The sequence below is a fragment of the Cetorhinus maximus genome, chromosome 23 (genome assembly GCF_964194155.1).
Source record: "Cetorhinus maximus chromosome 23, sCetMax3.hap1.1, whole genome shotgun sequence".
Classification (NCBI taxonomy): domain Eukaryota; kingdom Metazoa; phylum Chordata; class Chondrichthyes; order Lamniformes; family Cetorhinidae; genus Cetorhinus; species Cetorhinus maximus.
Window position 1 is genome coordinate 25,009,467 of NC_135901.1, and position 17,463 is coordinate 25,026,929.

The following is a 17,463-nucleotide window of genomic DNA, read 5'->3' on the forward strand; positions in this document are numbered from 1 at the left end:
TATTTGAGAGTCAACTGTCCAGGTGCCGGAACACTATTTGTCCCACAAATTGGACCTTCCTGGTCGCGCCCTACGCAGTACCCTGAGGCCTACTGCTTCTGTGTTCAAACAGCTCTGGCAGCTAATTCCCCTCATTACCCCCACCCCTCACCAACTCTGGCAGCACCCCACACAGCATCCCACCACCCACTTGTATGGACTCCCACGGCAGGCTGTCCCTCAATTTTCTCCATGAAAGTTGGTCATCCTGCCAAACCCATCACACCATTCCTTTCCTCATTCCCAGTTTTATCCCTCTCTGTATTCTGGCTGGGTTCCGTTCTCAAATCCCTGTGTGGAGAGTGAGAATATCATCAATGAATCGATCATTTTCTCTCCTGGTCACTGGGACCCTGAAGCCCCGCCCACTCTCTGATGTTTCGCCAAGATGGCCGCACAGAAAGTTGAAAGTCCCAGAGCTGCAAACGCGGGACCTGCAGGTTCTTGTTAGGGGTTTGGGGCCTCCAGCGGGTGTTTCTGAATCCTCCCCTCCCACCTCCCAGGGTTTCCTTCCTTCCTTCCCACAGATCAGATTCCTCATTGATTTGAGCCCAAAGTGTAACCTCTTATTTAACCCCCCCTGATGTGAACCATCCTCCACTCGCTGACCCAGGATGGCGGCCGTTAACCTGGGCCTGTTCCCGGGAGGGAGAAGCCCCGCAGCTGCAAACCAGGAGCTGATGATTATTCATAACGGTTATTCCAGCTCACAAAGCCCGGGGAGTGATTGACGGGAGGGACGGACCAATAGGAAGAGGGGATGGGGCTGGAGGACCGAACGAAAGAGCATGGTCCTCCAACCAATCGGAGTGAATGAGGGGCGGGGCTGAGTCATTGTCTCCGCAGGCGCCCAGCTGCACATTGTCCACGATAAAGGTAGCGGCCGTTAACCGGGGCCTGTCTCGGGGAAAAGCCCGAGCAGTTGTAGCCGGTTCAAATCATACACGAGCTTCGGATTCGGGACTTGCAGCCTAGACGAGGTGTTTATGAATCCTCCCAACCCACCCGCCAATTCCTTCATGACCCAACCGGCGATAACTCACCGGCTGAGAATTTCGATACAGCCATCTCAGTTCATCACCATCATCGGCAGTGCGCATGCTCTAGCTCACACTGCACGGCTGATTGGCAGCAGCTCCGGACCAATAGGTAGAGGGGGCGGGCCCGGAGGACTGCATGCGAGGAAGTGAACGGCTGGTCCTCTGACCAATCGGAATGAACGAGGGGCGGGGCTGAGCCCGGATCTACCTCATTGGCTGAGACTCTGCATCATTTTGGAAGCTGATTTGTCTCAAACTCCAGGAGAAAACTGGACCTTTCTGTTTGTGGCTTGAAACAGATGAAACCCTGTGGGTGTGCAGCACACATTTCAACATTTGTTAGTGAACTGTGGGAACATGATGAAACAATGCAGAACTAATTCAAGGGCTGACTTCAAAGAATAACTGGGCAAGCAGGGAATGTCACCATTAGAACAAGGAGAGTCCCTGTTTTCAATAAATGAACAACAGAAGGGTTAGGACAGGTTAGGGAGAAGGTTCATACTGTTCATATATATACAGCAACAACTGGTCTCGAAGACAATCTCTTGCAGTTTATGTGCATGGGGTGTGGGTGCTCAATCAGGTTTAACGGAGTTAAATGATATATGTTTCCTTGACAAAAACAAAAATTGCGAGAAAAACTCAGCAGGCCTGACAGCATCTGTGGAGAGAAAGACAGAGTTAATGTTTCGAGTCCATGTGACTCTTCTTCAGAACTTGTTTCCTAGATTGGACAATCACATTAAAATGTTGAACTCAGATGGGAATATGTATTGGTGTGAGGTGGGAAGATCTGGTTCCACGTACTCCTACGGCAAGCCTTAAAATCAGAGTGACAGTATTGCAGAACTGATTCCTGTGTTAGCAGCTATCCCATTGCTAACTGTTGGTAAGACCAATGGAAGTCTTTAAAGTAAAGTGGAAACCGTAGATGAGTTGGAGGATGATGTACACAAGGAATTTGTGAACTAACTGAGGATGATAGTGAGGGGAAAGGAAGGGATCTGGAAAGTAGCAGACAGTTTGTGTTGTTCCAGGAGAAGTGGGGCCTGGTTGTGTAGATGTCAGGTTTTACACAGCACACGATCAGCCTATAGCTTCACTCTGGATGGAGAATCTCTGAATGGTACCATTCAAATCATTCAATGAGATTCTAGGAGAACCAACATCGTCTGCTCAGAGAGGGGAAGGTTTGTTTTACAGTTAATGAGAAACAGCACACATGCTCACAGACACCCATATACCCATAACACACAACCACACACTCAAACATAGAGACCCACATTCACACTCACACAGGCGTACATTATCCTCCAGTGATTCTGAGTGGTTTTGGCCATACAATTTCACGGTTTTCTCTGCAGCTTAAATCAATATTGAACAACATCTGGGACACAAGAAACAACAAGCAATAACATTTGAGTGATCTATTGTCACCCTGGGTGATCATCCCTGGTTGGAGATAGGGTAAAATACAGAAGGACATCCCTCTATAATCACAGCATCTACTTTCCTCCGAGTATTACAGATGATGCGAATTCCTCTTCTATTGATGGTCTGTGGGATGGAAAGAATTGTAAGACAGGTTACAAGGAGAAAGAATATAATGGAAATGTTTGCACTGAACAAGAGAAATGCTTTGAAGCTACAAAAGGAAGAATCTTCTTCAGCCTCGAGGTGGGGAATGTAGACAGTGGGAGGCCAGGTGAGGAAGACTCGAAAAATTCTAATAACTCTATTAAACATTTCTCGATAGTACAGACACTTACACACATTAAACTAAGAATCTGCAATAGAAGTAGGCTCTCGGAGGTCGTAATGAGGATAATATTAGAGCCTGTGAACAGACACCAGTACATTAATGATCTGGAAGAACAGACAACGTATGTTCTCGGCACCGAGCCAGAGGGTCAGGAGATGAACTGAATACAAAGACGTTATTAAGTCTCTCAGAACGAGATCAGATGTTCAGGTAGAAACCATGAGAAGACCAATGACGATATCGCACAGATTCACTAACAAGGATTACATCATTTACGAGATGAAATGTTATGATATGGCAGGTGGTATTTGCCAGACTGACTAAATACACAAGAGAACCTTGGCCACGCTAGCACAATGGTTTTACAATTTGTATTTATTACCAGAAGATTTGTGCACTGATTCAGAAGTGATACATCCACTGACATCTTTAGAGATTTTGGAAATCAAATTAAAACATTTATTAACAAAAGAAAAGAGTAAATCACATACACAAGATTACAGTTACATGGTTACTTCATATTATAACAATTTCCAAAATTCCTAGTTAACCAGACTCCAAATTCCTAGTTAACCAGACACCCCCATTAAGGCAACAGTTCAAAATAGATTTTAAATTTATTGTGACAATCCAGCAAGGTTACCCACTTGACAGTGGTGTTCCAAAGGCTTTTAACACAACTTTGGCTACAGGAACACTTTCTGCAAAGTGGCTAGAGGCTTTTCTCCAAGTCGGTTTTACACTTGTACCTTTCAGATATTACACGGCCACCCCACACACAGCCTTCCATCCTTCTTTGGATATATTTCTTCCTCTTTAATCTCTAAACCCCATTGTTCCTTCATGTCTTTGGCATTTACTTTTCCCATAATATGAAAATCTTTTATGTTGTCATTATGGCCAGCACTTTTGGGAAAACTCAACATAATAACCTGCCTTATTTATCTTGTTAGTTGTCAACATCTCATCATGTATTTTTGAAAACCAAACACCTCTGCACATATCTTAAAATGCAAATTCCATCTGCCAAGGCTTTACCCTACTTCATTCATTAGCATTTCACATGCCCTTTTTATACGTGACTCCTTTGATAATTTGAACCTTGCAGTCTATCCATCTCTAATTTAATTAAATCAGCCACGCAGACAGAACCACCCACACACACAAATATAAGCCTACTTTACAATACCCCACAATAATATTATGAAAAACACGATAGTTTCATGACAGATTTAAAGGGTTACTGTATTCTGTTTGATAAACAAATAACCAGAATGTGTTGACATGTTATCATCAAGTTAGCGAAACGTTACTAAAGTCAAAAAGGATCAATACACAAAAGCTTGGAGTTGTTGACCATGTCTACCTTCGATCAGACTGATCAGATTCGAATAATGTGCTCACAACTATTTCTGATGAGTCCTCCCGTGAGTATCCAGTAATCTCATGGTCTCTGTGTGTAACGGGTTATGAACTAGAAAACTAAAACGTTAAACCAATGTCTCAGTGTTCCCTAGTTTCCGAGCTTGTTTAAAGGGAGACAGATAATTCTGTAAAAACACAAAATGCATTTAGCTTTTAGGGAGCAACACTCTAACAATTTGAAATGAATTCCAGGATCTCTGTTAAGTACAATATCCATTATCAGGAAATGATTTTCCAGACAGGAAGCAGGTGAATAGCCTCATTCCACTTTGTCATTGACATTTTTACAGTTTTCATGATGATCAAATCCCTTTACAAGGAGATATACACACACACAGAAACATCCACTATTCAGTGTGAACTCACTGATCAGTCAGAAGTTTAAACGACTGAGTGAATCCCTTCCCACACACGAAGCAGGTGAACAGTCTCAGCCCAGTGTGAACTTGCTGCTCTGTACAGAGATTGGATGAATTAATGAATCCAATCTCACGTTCATATCACCTGCACAGTCTTTTCCCAATGAGAACATGTTGGTGATTCATCAGGACAGTTGATTCCATGAATCCCTACCAACAATCGGAGCAAGTGAATGACTGTCCAACAGCAGGCTGTATGACTCAGTGAATCCCCACCCACACGTGGAGCAGGTGATTGGCCTCTCTCCAGTGAGAACTTGCTGGTATTTGAGAAGGGTGCATGTCTGATCAACTCTCTTCCCACAGCCTGAGCATGAGACAGCCTCTCCCCAATGTGACTGCACTGGTGGACAGTGAAATGAGATGACTGCCTGAACTCAGTCCCACAGTGGGAGCACTTGCAAGGTTTCATATCAGTGAGCATTTTGGTGGAACATCAGGTCTCCAGAGCTTTTATAGCACTTCCTGCAGCCTGGGCATTTAAAAGATCTCTAGTAAGTGTGAACCCGTTGGTGTTTCAGTAAGTTGGATGAGGTAGTGAATCCCTTCCCACAATTGGAGCAGGTGAACGGCCTCTCCCCAGTGTGAACTCGCTGGTGGGTCAGCAAGTGTGATAAGCAAGTGAATCCTTTCCCACACACAGAGCAGGTGAATGGCCTCTCCCCAGTGTGAGTGCGCCGATGTGTCGACAGTTGGGATGACTGAGTGAATCCCTTCCCACACTCAGAGCAAGTGAATGGCCTCTCCCCAGTGTGAATTCGCTGGTGCGTCAGCAGGCGGGATGAAATACTGAATCCCTTCCCACATTCAGAGCAGGTGAAAGGACTCTCCCCAGTGTGACTGTGCTGATGTACAGTGAGTTCAAATGACCGCCTGAACCCAGTGCCACATTGAAAGCACCTGAACGGTCTCTCATCAGTGTGAACACGTTGATGGGACATCAGTTCCCCAGAACTTTTATAGCACTTCCCGCAGTCTGGGCATTTAAAAGGTCTCTCAGCAGTGTGAACTCGCTGGTGCGTCAGCAGGCGTGATGAACATGTGAATCCCTTCCCACACTTGGAGCAGGTGAATGGCCTTTCCCCAGTGTGACTGCGCTGGTGAGTCAGCAGGTGGGATGACTGAGTGAATCCCTTCCCACAGTCAGAGCAACTGAACGGTCTCTCCCCAGTGTGAGTGCGCTGGTGGGCTCGCAGTTGGGATGACTGAGTGAATCGCTTCCCACAGCCAGAGCAGATGAATGGCCTCTCCCCAGTGTGAATTCGCTGGTGTGTCAGCAGGTGAAATGAGGTAGTGAATCCCTTCCCACACTTGGAGCAGGTGAATGGTCTCTCCCCATTGTGATCTCGCTGGTGTTTCAGCAAGCTGGATGAGTGAGTGAATCTCTTCCCACACTCAGAGCAGGTGAACGGCTTCTCCCCAGTGTGAGTGCGCCGATGAGTTTCCAGGTCAGACGGGTAATTGAATCCCTTCCCACAGTCCTCACACTTCCATAGTTTCTCCCTCGTATGACTGCACTTGTGTTTCGACAGGCCAGATGATCGGCTGAAGCCTCGTCCACACACAGAACACGTGTACGGTTTATCGCCACTGTGAACGGTGCTTTTTCCTTCCATGTTCAAAATCAAATGATATTCCAGTTATGATAAATTTGGAGGCTGCATCAGATCCTGATGTGATGTTTGGTTTGAGTTTCCTCACTGCAAATCCTCTCCTTCTAGCACCCTGTGAAATTAATTTAAAATAGAAAAAAGACAGTGAGAGAGAACCCACAAAAGCACAAAAAGAGAAATAGAGCGAGAGAGAGGGATGGAGCAGCAGGGGGCTAAGGAGAAGGATTTTAAATATTTACAACTTGACCAGAACTTTGACAGAACCTGCCAAACTTTCAAATTCCACCACCCAGAAGGACCAGGGTAACAGGTGTATGTGAACACCATCGCCTACAAGTCACCCACAGTCTTGACTTGTCTGACATCCAGTAATGGATGAACAAAAATTTACTCCATTAAAATATTGGGAAGCCCAAAGCCTCTGTCTTCAGTCCCTACTACAAACTCCATTTCCTAGCCACTGACTCCATCCCTCTCCCTGGAACTGTGTGAGACTGAATCAGACTGTTCACAACCTCATTGTCATATTTCACCCAAAGATGAGCTTTCAACCACATCTCCACATCACCAAAACCGCCTTTCACCTCAGTAACATTGCCCGACTCTATCCTAGTTTCAGCTCACCTGCTGCTGAAACTGTTACCCATTCCTTTGTTACCTCTAGGCTTAACTATCCTAACGCACTCCCAGGCAGCCTCCCACATTCAACCTCCTCTAATGTTGAGCTCACCCAGAGCTCCATTGCCATGTGCTTCCTTGTACCAAGTCATATATGTCCATCACCCCTATGCTCACTGACTTACAAAAGCTCCCATTTAATAAGTACCTACATTTTTAAATTCTCATGCTTGTTTTCAATTTCCTCCATGCTCCTTGTCTCTGTAATCTCCTCCATGCTCTTGTCCATCCCTGGCTCTGTAATCTCCTCCACACTCTTGTCCGTCCCTGTCTCTGTAATCTCCTCCATGCTCTTGTCCGTCCCTGTGTCTGTAATCTCCTCCATGCTCTTGCCCCTCTCTGTCTCTCTAATCTCCTCCAGTCACACAATCCTCTGAAATATCCGCGCCCTTATAATTCCGGCCTGCTGACCACTCCTGATTTTAATCGCTCCACTGTTGGTGGCCCTTCTTTCAGTTGCCAAGGTCACAAGCTCTGGAATTTCTTCCTTAAACCTCTCCGTCCCTCTACCTCACTTTCCTCCTTTAAAATACTCCTTAAAACCTACCTCTGACCAAGCTTTTGGTCAACTGCCCTAATATCGCCTTATGTGGCTCGTTGTCAAATGTTGTTTTGTAACATTTGTGTGAAACACCTTGGAACATTGTATTGCATCAAAAGCGTGACAAAAATACAAATTAGTATTGTTGACTTGGACATATATGGCCTTCATCATCACTGGGTAAATAACCTGTAACTCATTATCTAACATCATTGTGGGAGCACCTTCACCACATGGACTGCAGCGGTTCAAGAAGGTCAAACCTCATCCTCTCCACAGGCAACTGGGGATTTGTAATATCTGCTGCTGGTCCTGTTGATGAAAGGACAGGGGCATGGGACTAGCTGATTTGCTCTTGTCAAGAGCCAGCCTGAGCACAACATGCTAAATAGTCTTCTTCTGTATTGTAATCACTCAATAATTCTATGACTCAATGAAAAAGAACCCACGCTGGAGGCCAGAGATCAACTTCTGCCACCAAAGCCCACCGTGATGCAACCTAGCTCTTAATCAGTCTGTCTGTGTTTCCAGACTTGGTTCTCTGAGTGATGCCTGGAATAAAATAATAGTAAAATACTGCAACTGCCGGTAATCTGAAATAAAAATAAAAAAGGCCGGGAATACTCAGCAGTTCGGGCAATTTCTTTGGAGCAAGAAACAGCATTAACATTTCAGGATGTGCAGAATGAATTACGGGGAATAAAAATGGTGCAGAATTTGACGGGCAGTATTAGGTCATAAGTGGAAGAGAAATGGACAATAGTGCAGGTTAAACAAGACATGATAATGAAAGATTGTGTGGGAAGATGGAATGATTGGGGGATGGGCAGCAGTGGAACCTCATTTAGACATAGTCAATGGAAGTAACAGTAAAATACTAAACATAACTACAATACATTTATTATCAGAGGCAGAGGAAGTTAGATATGGCAGAGAGGTGATCAGGGAGGGCAGAGGTGAAATAGACCAATGGATGGACATGGGTTCAGTTCCACTGTAAAGGAGCCAAACCAGCCCCAGAGATGCGGAACTTCATACAAATAACAGAGCATAGAATTAAAAGCTCTAAATTGCAGATCTTCTTATCATTTCCACGGACAGTCTATACATGGCCCAGCCAGAACTGGACACATTTTTGCACCTTGTTGTTGAATTTGGCAAGATCTGCAACAGTGTAGGGTTCCTCTAGCGATAGGCATTGCAGGAGATGTTGCATAGTCTGTGGCTCAGTTCCACATTCACAAGTTGTCCGGCTGGTTGTATATCCCCATTTGCTTAGTGACACCTTTGAACAACCTACACTAGTCCTAAATCGGTTAAAGCACTTCCAGATGAATGGTCAGAAATACCACTGAAACAATTTCAGTTTTCAATTTTAAAATCCTCTGCTGCAGCCTGCAGGTGGAAAGATATCAGAAGCACTAGAGTCCGAGAAAAATCTCACAGTTGAGGAAATACCCACGAACTCCAGCCGGAAAAAACATCTATTAACCACTACTGTTTGTTACCTGTCACTCAGCCAATTCCCTATCCTTGTTGTTCGTGTCCCTTTTATTCCATGAGCTAGAACTTTGCTCACAGCTTAAAGTCTGTTGTGTGACACTGTATCAAATGTCTTTTGGAAATCCACGTACATCACATCATTGCTCACATTAACCCTCTCTGTTACCAATTCAAAAAACTCCTGCAAGTTAGTTAATTATGATATTAAACAGTCTCCCCTCCTGCTTCCTGTAAAGTTAAAGATGATTTTTTTAATAAACAAATGCATCAGTGTCAGTCCAGGATAGAAATTCACACCATTCCCTCCTCCTGCTCCAGGATCAGTAAAGTGAGTTAAAGATGATTTCTCATTAACAAACCCATTGCTGCATTTCCTTCATTAACCCACATTTGTCCACTCGGGCCTGGCAGCGGGAGAAAGCCCGCAGCTGCCGTTCCGTTCGGTGCAAAGGCACTTTCTTACTGGGGGTGTTGAGGCCTCCACTGGGTGTTTGTGAAGCCTCCCCTCCCACCCACTGCCCCTAACGCTGCCGCCGCTTATCCGCCTCCTTCCCACCTGAAGATGAGACAAACAAGCCTCTGTCCATCGACATCACCCGCCCTGCGCATGCTCCATATCACAATGCCCGGGGAGTGATTGACGGAGGCTTCGGACCAATAGGAAGAAGGGGCGGGACTGGAGGACCGAACAAGAGAGATGGTCCTCCAACCAATCAGAGTGAATAAGGGGCGGGGCTGAGCCCGCATCTCCCTCATCCCTCACTGAAACTCTGCAACATTTTGGAAGCTGATTTGTCTCAAACTCCAGGAGAAAACTGGACCTTTCTGTTTGTGGCTTTAAACAGATGAAACCCTGTGGGTGTGGAGCAAACATTTCAACATTTGTTATTGAAATTGATTCATTCAGGACAGACAGCAGGGATGATTTATTTGCAGTGTAGTGAGAAGGGAAAAAATGACCACGAACTGAATAATCAGTAACAGGATATTCATCTCCTCTCTCAGCAGCAGATGAGCTGTGGGTGGAGACAAGTAACGTTATGGAGGTGGAGATATGTGGTATTTGTGATGGTGTGGATAAGTGGGGGGAAAGTCATCTTGGGATCAAACAGACATCAAGATTCTGAACAGTGTGATTCAGCCTCAAGATAGTTCCTAGAGAGAGGGATGGACTCGGTAGATAGGGAACAGAGTTTGTAGTGGTGACTGTAGACAATAGCTTTGGTCTTCCCAATTGTTAATCGGAGGAAATTTCTGCTCATCCAGGACTGGATGTCGGATAATCGGTTTGATAATTTAGGAACAGTGGAGGAATGAAGAAGGATGGTGCTGAAGTAGAGCTGGGCATTGTCAGTGTACATGTGAAAACTAACAAGGTGCTTTTGGATGGTGTCGCCTAGTGGCAGCATGTAGATGAGAAATAGGAGGGACCAAGTATAGATCCTCGGGGGACAACAAGTTCAAGGTACTTGCAGAGGAAAAGCAGGTTGGAGATGGAGCAGTGGTTTGCAAGGATGGTGGGGGTCAAGGGTTGCTTTTTTTTAGGATGGTGATGATGGTGGATTTAGAGGTGAGAGGGACAATATCAAAAGAGAGAGACAACCATAAACAGTATCAGCTAAAATGGGGAAAATGGAACATCAGCAGTGTAGTGGGAGTAGGAGTGAGGGGCTAGGAAGTAGGTCTCATGGACAAGATGAGCTCTGACAGGTGTTGATGGGAGATAGGAGAGAAACGGGGGAAAGATGCAAGTTCAGTGCTAAGATAAGGAGGAACTTTGGAGACAGTTTGGCCCGGTGGGATAGTGGAAGGGAGGGAAACAGCAGATGCAGCTGATCAGATTGTCCGAATCTTGGTGATGGAGAAGCTCCATGAGCTCCTCACACTTATTGTTGGAGGTGAGGATGAAGGAGATGGGGAGACGGAGAGCATTTCAAAAGAAACTAACTTGTGTTAAGAGGTATTAAAATGATTTGCCACACTGTGTTTAACACAAAACAAATATATTTCACTTTTGTCCAGAATATTAACCCCAATAACTGGGCTGGAGTTTATTAACATCAGCAAAAATAGACTACATTGACATGGTTCAGTCCTGAATATGATTAACAGCAGAATCCAACCCCTGCAGTCACACAAGACTCTGGCCTCCATGAGAGGAGAGACAGGGGTAGGAGATGCAGGTGGTAAGCAAGAGAGATTTTATTTTTCTACAACTCAGTCAGAACTTTGACAGAACACCCCAAACCCTTAACCTCCACACCAAGAAGGACCAGGGTCGCAGGTGCACGTGGATAAGTGCAGCTCCCACAACACTCAAGGAGCTTGGCACCATCCAGGACAAAGGAGTCCGCTTGATTGGCACCACATCCACAATCATTCACTCCCTCCACCATCGATGCACAGTGACAGCAGTGTGTACCATCTACAAGATGCACTGCAGGAATTCACCAAGGCTCCGTCAACAGCACCTTCCAAACCCACGACCACTACCATCTAGAAGGACAAGGGCAGCAGTTAGGTGGAAACACCACCACCTGGAAGTTCCCCTCCAAGTCACACACCATCCTGACTTGGAAATATATCGGCCATTCCTTCACTGTTGCTGGGTCAAAATCCTGGAACTCCCTCCCTAACAGCACTGTGGGTGTACCTACACCACATGGACTACAGCGGTTCAAGAAGGCAGCTCATTGCCACCTTCTCAAGGGCAACTAGGGATGGGCAATAAATGCTGGCACAGCCAGTGAAGCCAGCATCCCGTCAATGAATTTTTAAAAAATCCTTAGTTGCCTCTGGATTTAACTATCCTCACTCACTTCCAGCCGGCCTCGCACATTCAACCTCCCCGTAATCTTGAGGTCATCCAAAACTCTGCTGTGTGTTTACTCACACCAAGTCTTGTTCATGATTCAGCCCTGTGCTCACTGACCTACAAACGTCTCATTTAAGAAGCACCAAAGTTTTAAATTTCTCATCCTTGTTTTCAAATCCTGTGCATGGTTGCATTCATCCCTATCTCTGTGATCTCCTCCAGCCACACAACCCTCTGAGATATCTGCACTGCTCTAATTCTGGCGTCCTGAGAATTCCTGATTTTACTCACTCCCACCTTGCTTGCCAAGGCCATAACCTGTGAAATTTCCTCCCCAACCTCTCCACCTCTTTCCCTCTCTGTTGTTCTTTAAGATACTCTTTAAAAACTAACTCTTTGACCAAACTAGTTGTCATCTGCCCTAACATTTCCAAATGTGTGCTCGGTGTCAAATCTTGCTTTAGAACACTCCTGTGAAACACACATTGGAAAGTTGCATTCATATGAAAGGTGCTATATAAATACATGTTGTTGTTGCTGTTTTACATATATCACTGTTCCTTCATTTCTGGCTGAAAATCCTATAACTCCTTACCTAACACATTGTGGGAACACCTTCGCCACACAGACAGCAGCGGGTCAAGAAGGTCAAACATCTTCTCCACAGGTAACTGGGGATTGGTAATATATGCTGATCTTGTGGGACTAACCGATCAGATCTTGCAGAGAGAGCCAGCATGGGCACAATGAGTTAAAAAGCCTCCTTCTATTTGACTTGAAGAAAATGGACCTGTAGTGGAGGCCAGGGGCGAACGTCTGCCACCAATGCCTATCCTGCTACAAACTAGCTCTGAGTTGGTCTGTATGTGTTTCTAGACTTGGTTCCGCGAAAAAATCCTGCAATAAAACAAAAGGAAAAGAAATGAATTATAGTGCAAGTAAAACAATTCCTGAATATAAGAGATTCTGCGGGAAGATAAAACTGGGAAGCCAGCAGCACATGGTCAGGGATGGCCAGTGGTGGAAGCCTCAATTAGACATGATCAGTATAACTATCAGTAAAATACTAAACATGGTTAAAACACACCCATTAGAAGAGACAGAGGAAGTTAGTCAATGACAGAGAGGTGATCAGGGAGGGCAGAGATGAAACAGAAACAGAGCAATGGATGGACATGTACTCAGATCCACAGTAAAGGAGCCACACCAGCCCAAGCCATGGAACCTCTCACAGATAACACAGCATCGAACTAAAATGCGGATGAATGGTCAAAAATACCCATCTCTGAAACAATTTCAGTTTTCAATTTTAAAATCTCCTGCTGGAGCCTGCAGATGGAAAGGTATGAGAAGTACTGGAGTCAGAGAAAAATCTGCCAGTTGTGGAAATACCCGGGGAGCGGGGTGATGTCACCGCGCAATTGTCGGTGTGTGATGACATCACAGACACGAACACAGAACATCTGGGCCTGTGCAAACCAGTGATCACCACACATTATGAAGGATGTGAGGGTCCTTGAGAGGGTGCAGAGGAGGTTTAACAGAATAGTTTGAGGGATTATAGTTGCAAGGTTAGATTGGAGAAATCGGGATTGTTCCTCTTGGAGTGAAGCCGATTGCTGGGAGATTGGATAGAGGTGTACAAGTTTATAAAACAAAAATAAAAATACCTGGAAAAGCTCAGCAGGTCTGGCAGCATCTGCGGAGAGGAATACAGTTAACGTTTCGAGTCCGTATGACACTTCAACAGAACTTATGCTAGTTTTATACCAGGTAGATAAAGATTAACTGTTCCCATTAACTAATCAAAAAGATTTTGTGCAAGAGATACAGAAGGGGGATGTGAGGAAGAACTTCTTTTGACGCAGCGAGTGGTAATGTCTTGGGTAATGAGTGGGCCTCTGGATTACTGATCCAGTGACATTCCCACTAGGCCACTGTCTCCCCCTGGTCTCTTTGTTTGAGGTTGTTCCCGGAGAGAAGCCGGAAGCGGCGGATAGTGAGAGTGGAGAATGTTCATTGCTTAATATTCGGTTCTGGGGCCGCACTCGGGATTTGTAAACCCCGCCCCCCCCTGCCCGGGGTTTATTAACCCGCTCCCGACAGTGACCTCTCACCTGACAGCTCACAATGCCCGGCTGATTGACGGAAGCTCCGGACGAATAGGAGGCGGGGCTGGAGGACCGAACGGAAGCTGGAGGGGACAATATGCAGCGGAGAGCATGCGCGATCGCCATCTTTATAGGGGCAAATCCAGATTAGCGCATGCGCAGTCATCCAGGACCCGGAAGTGGGAATATTGTGATTTTTTTTGTCCTGGACTGACAGTGATGGACTTTGGAAACTCCTTTTACAGACAGATTTGCTGACTAGAAACGAAAACTAAGCATCACCTCAGGATCTGATAAGAGTCAATCGATTCATCAGGGCCTGAACGTCATCAGACATTGAACATGGAAGCAAAGAGCCTTGTTCAAAGTGGGGAGAAACAGTCATGTGTTCCGAGTGTGGACGAGGTTTTACCCGATCATCTGACCTTTCAAAACACATGCACAATCAAACTGGGGAGAAGCCTTGGAAATGTGGGGACTGTGGAAAGGGAGTTAATTACCCATCAGAGCTGGAAATTCATTGGTGTATTCACACTGGGGAGAGGCTGTTCACCTGCTTGGTGTGTGGGAAAGGATTCACTCAGTCATCCCAACTTCTGAGACACCAGCGAGTTCACTTTGGAGAAAGGCCTTTCACCTGTACTCAATGTGGGAAGCGATTTCATGCTTTTTCACATCTCTTGTCAGACTCTCGCGTTCACACCAATGAGGGATTGTTCAAGTGTTCTGACTGTGAGAAGAGATTTAAAAACACAAGGGATCTGCTGAAACGCCAATGCATTCACACTGGGGAGAGGCCAGTCACCTGCTCTGAGTGTGGGAAGGAATTCACTCAGTCATCGCAGCTCAATAAACATCAACTTGTTCACAGTGATAAGAGACCGCTTAAATGTTCTGAATGTGGGAAAAGCTTTAAAAGCACAGGGGATTTGCTGAGACACCAACCCACTCACACTGGTGAGAGGCTGTTTAGCTGTACTGTACATGGGAAACGATTCACTAATTCATCCCAGCTCTCTGAACACCAGCGAGTTCACACTGGGGAGAGACCATTCATCTGCTCTGACTGTGGGATGCGATTCATTCGGTCAAGCAGCCTCATTTCACACCGACTAGTTCACACTGATAAGAGATCGTTTAAATGTTCTGACTGTGACAAGAGCTTTAAATGCAAAAGGGAACTCCTGAGGCACCAGAGCACTCACACTGGGAAGAGGCCATTCACCTGCTCTGCATGTGGGATGGAATTCACTGTCTCCTGCAACCTGCTGAAACATCAGAGCACTCACACTGGGGAGAGGCCATTTGTCTGCCCCATGTGTGGGAAGGAATTCATTCAGTTATCGTAGCTCAATAAACATCAGCTGTTCACACTGATAAGAGACCATTTAAATGTTCTGATTGTGGGAAGAGTTTTAAAAACAAAAGTAACCTGCTAACGCACCAGCGAATTCACACTGGGGAGAGGCCATTCAGCTGTTCTGTATGTGGGAAACGATTCATTAATCCATCCCACCTCACTGAACATCATCGAGTTCACACTGGGGAGAGGCCATTCACCTGCTCCCTGTGTGGGAAGGGTTTCACTCGGATAAGCGCCCTGATTTCACACCAACTTGTTCACGCTGTTAAGAGACCATTTAAATGCTCTGACTATGAAAAGAGTTTTAAATGCAAAAGGGAACTGCTGAGACATGTGTGCAGTCACACTGGAGAGAGGCCATTCCCCTGCTCTGTGTGTGGGAAGGGATTCACTGACTCATCCGGTCTGCTGAAACACCAGTGTATTCACAATGGGGAGAGGCCTTTCACATGCTCTGTGTGTGAGAAGCGATTTAATCTATCATCCACCCTGCTGAGACACCAGCGAATTCACAAGTGACTGCAGGGATTAGGTTCTGCTGTTATTTCTGCTGCATTCTCACAGTTGGGGTTTGTTGCTGCAGATGTTAATAACTGGGCTGAAGTTGAATACTCACATACATTTAATCTGCATGTTGTATAAAGTAAAGCGGGAAGGGTCACTTTCTAAAAAGCTTACTTCCAGTAATGGAAGTTACCATGAATGTGGTGAATCCCAGTAAAACAATTAGGAAATGAAAGTAATGTTTGTGTCTGGACTTTGTTTTTGGATTACTGTGGGTCAGAGTAGGATGTGTGAGGGCAGTTCAGGGTCAGATGCTGAAATACTGCACCCCACAGGAACATCACAAACTTCCCTTCCTGGCGCATCTCAGGGTCAGACACCTGCACCCCAAGGGGACATCACAAATTTCTCCTTTCCGGGACAGCTTAGGGTTGGATACTGAACATCCTGCCCCACAGTGACATCCCAAACTGGCCCCACTTTGAGATAATCATTTCTGGAGGGACAGCAGCCAGGACATAGGAACAAGATGAGGCCATTCAGTCCCACAAGTCTGCTCCCCCATTCAATTAGATCATAGTTGATCTGCACCTCAACTCCATTTTCCCATCTTCGATCCATTTTCTTTGAGATCTTTATTTAACAAGAATCTATCGATTCCCAATTGAAAATTTCAATTGATCCCCGGCCTTTTGTGGAGATTGGTCCAGATTTGCATCACCTTTTACGTGAACAAATTTCTGATTTCACTGCACAGGTTGTGTATCAAACAATGACTCAATGTCTAACACAGACACCATGGACACAAATCCAGTTACCCTGAGATAATACACTCAACTGGACAGGGGTCACTGAACTGAATTCTGACCACAGAAAGTTCACTCGAGCAAAAGCTAAGATAGGGCAGAAACACAAGCAGATGTGATAGTTGAAATTAACCAGAAATCAAACTCAATTAGAATGAACATTGGAGGAGCTTGATTAGATTCATAATGCAGAATGAGTTATAAACTGAGACAATTTCTTTATGGATAGTGGAAAATATTGGACAAAGATAGGAATGATTTCATTCTGAGAGGATGAGGAGAGGCTTGGTAGAGGATAGCTAGGTTTCTTCAGCTACTGTAGTTCAGCACTCTCACAAGGAAGGAGGCAGTTAGATTATCTAAGTACCACTATTAAGTTGCAAAAGTAAATTCAAGACTTTTTTTGGAGTGGATATACAAAGGAGATCTGTCAGTTCGGTGGCAATCGTAACTTTTACGCTTATTAATAAAGAATAAGTTCACATTCCCACCTCTGAGTCAGGAACCGCATTGCAGACAGTCCTGGTGAGTGGAGATGGCTCTTCAGCTCATTCTGGGTTGACGTCAGGCAGGTTCAGTGTGTCCGGCGGGTCTGGCTGTCCACTCCCATTGTGTGAGTTGTAGGAACTCATCAAACTCTCCTGGTTGAAGCCGGACCAACAGATCAGCTGGAATTAAATGATTCCAGTCATAGAAGGAGCGTTAAAAAGCCTGTGAATTCTTCCACTAATTCACACTGTTCTCCAAGGGACGAGTTCAGAGAAACAATCACTACACTGTAATTTCCTGAAATAATCCCTGCTGTCTGTCCTGAATGAATCAATTTCAGTAACAAATGTTG

The 17,463-nt window shown here is 45.3% G+C and overlaps 2 protein-coding genes across 2 annotated transcripts in view; both read right to left on the reverse strand.

The window, feature by feature from the left end:
* Positions 1-17,246, reverse strand: part of LOC144697901 (uncharacterized) — a 292,792-nt gene extending 275,546 nt beyond the window's left edge. The window contains exons 1-2 of the mRNA XM_078569862.1: positions 17,114-17,246; positions 12,434-12,735 (exon numbers count right to left, since the gene is read on the reverse strand). The gene's annotated coding sequence lies outside the window, so the exon portion shown is untranslated. The remainder of the gene's footprint in view (positions 1-12,433; positions 12,736-17,113) is intronic.
* LOC144697903 (uncharacterized) overlaps positions 3,209-17,463 on the reverse strand; it is a 60,947-nt gene continuing 46,692 nt past the window's right edge. The window contains exon 4 of the mRNA XM_078569865.1: positions 3,209-6,317. Coding sequence (XP_078425991.1) covers positions 5,180-6,317 — 1,138 coding nt within the window. The 3' untranslated portion in view covers positions 3,209-5,179. The remainder of the gene's footprint in view (positions 6,318-17,463) is intronic.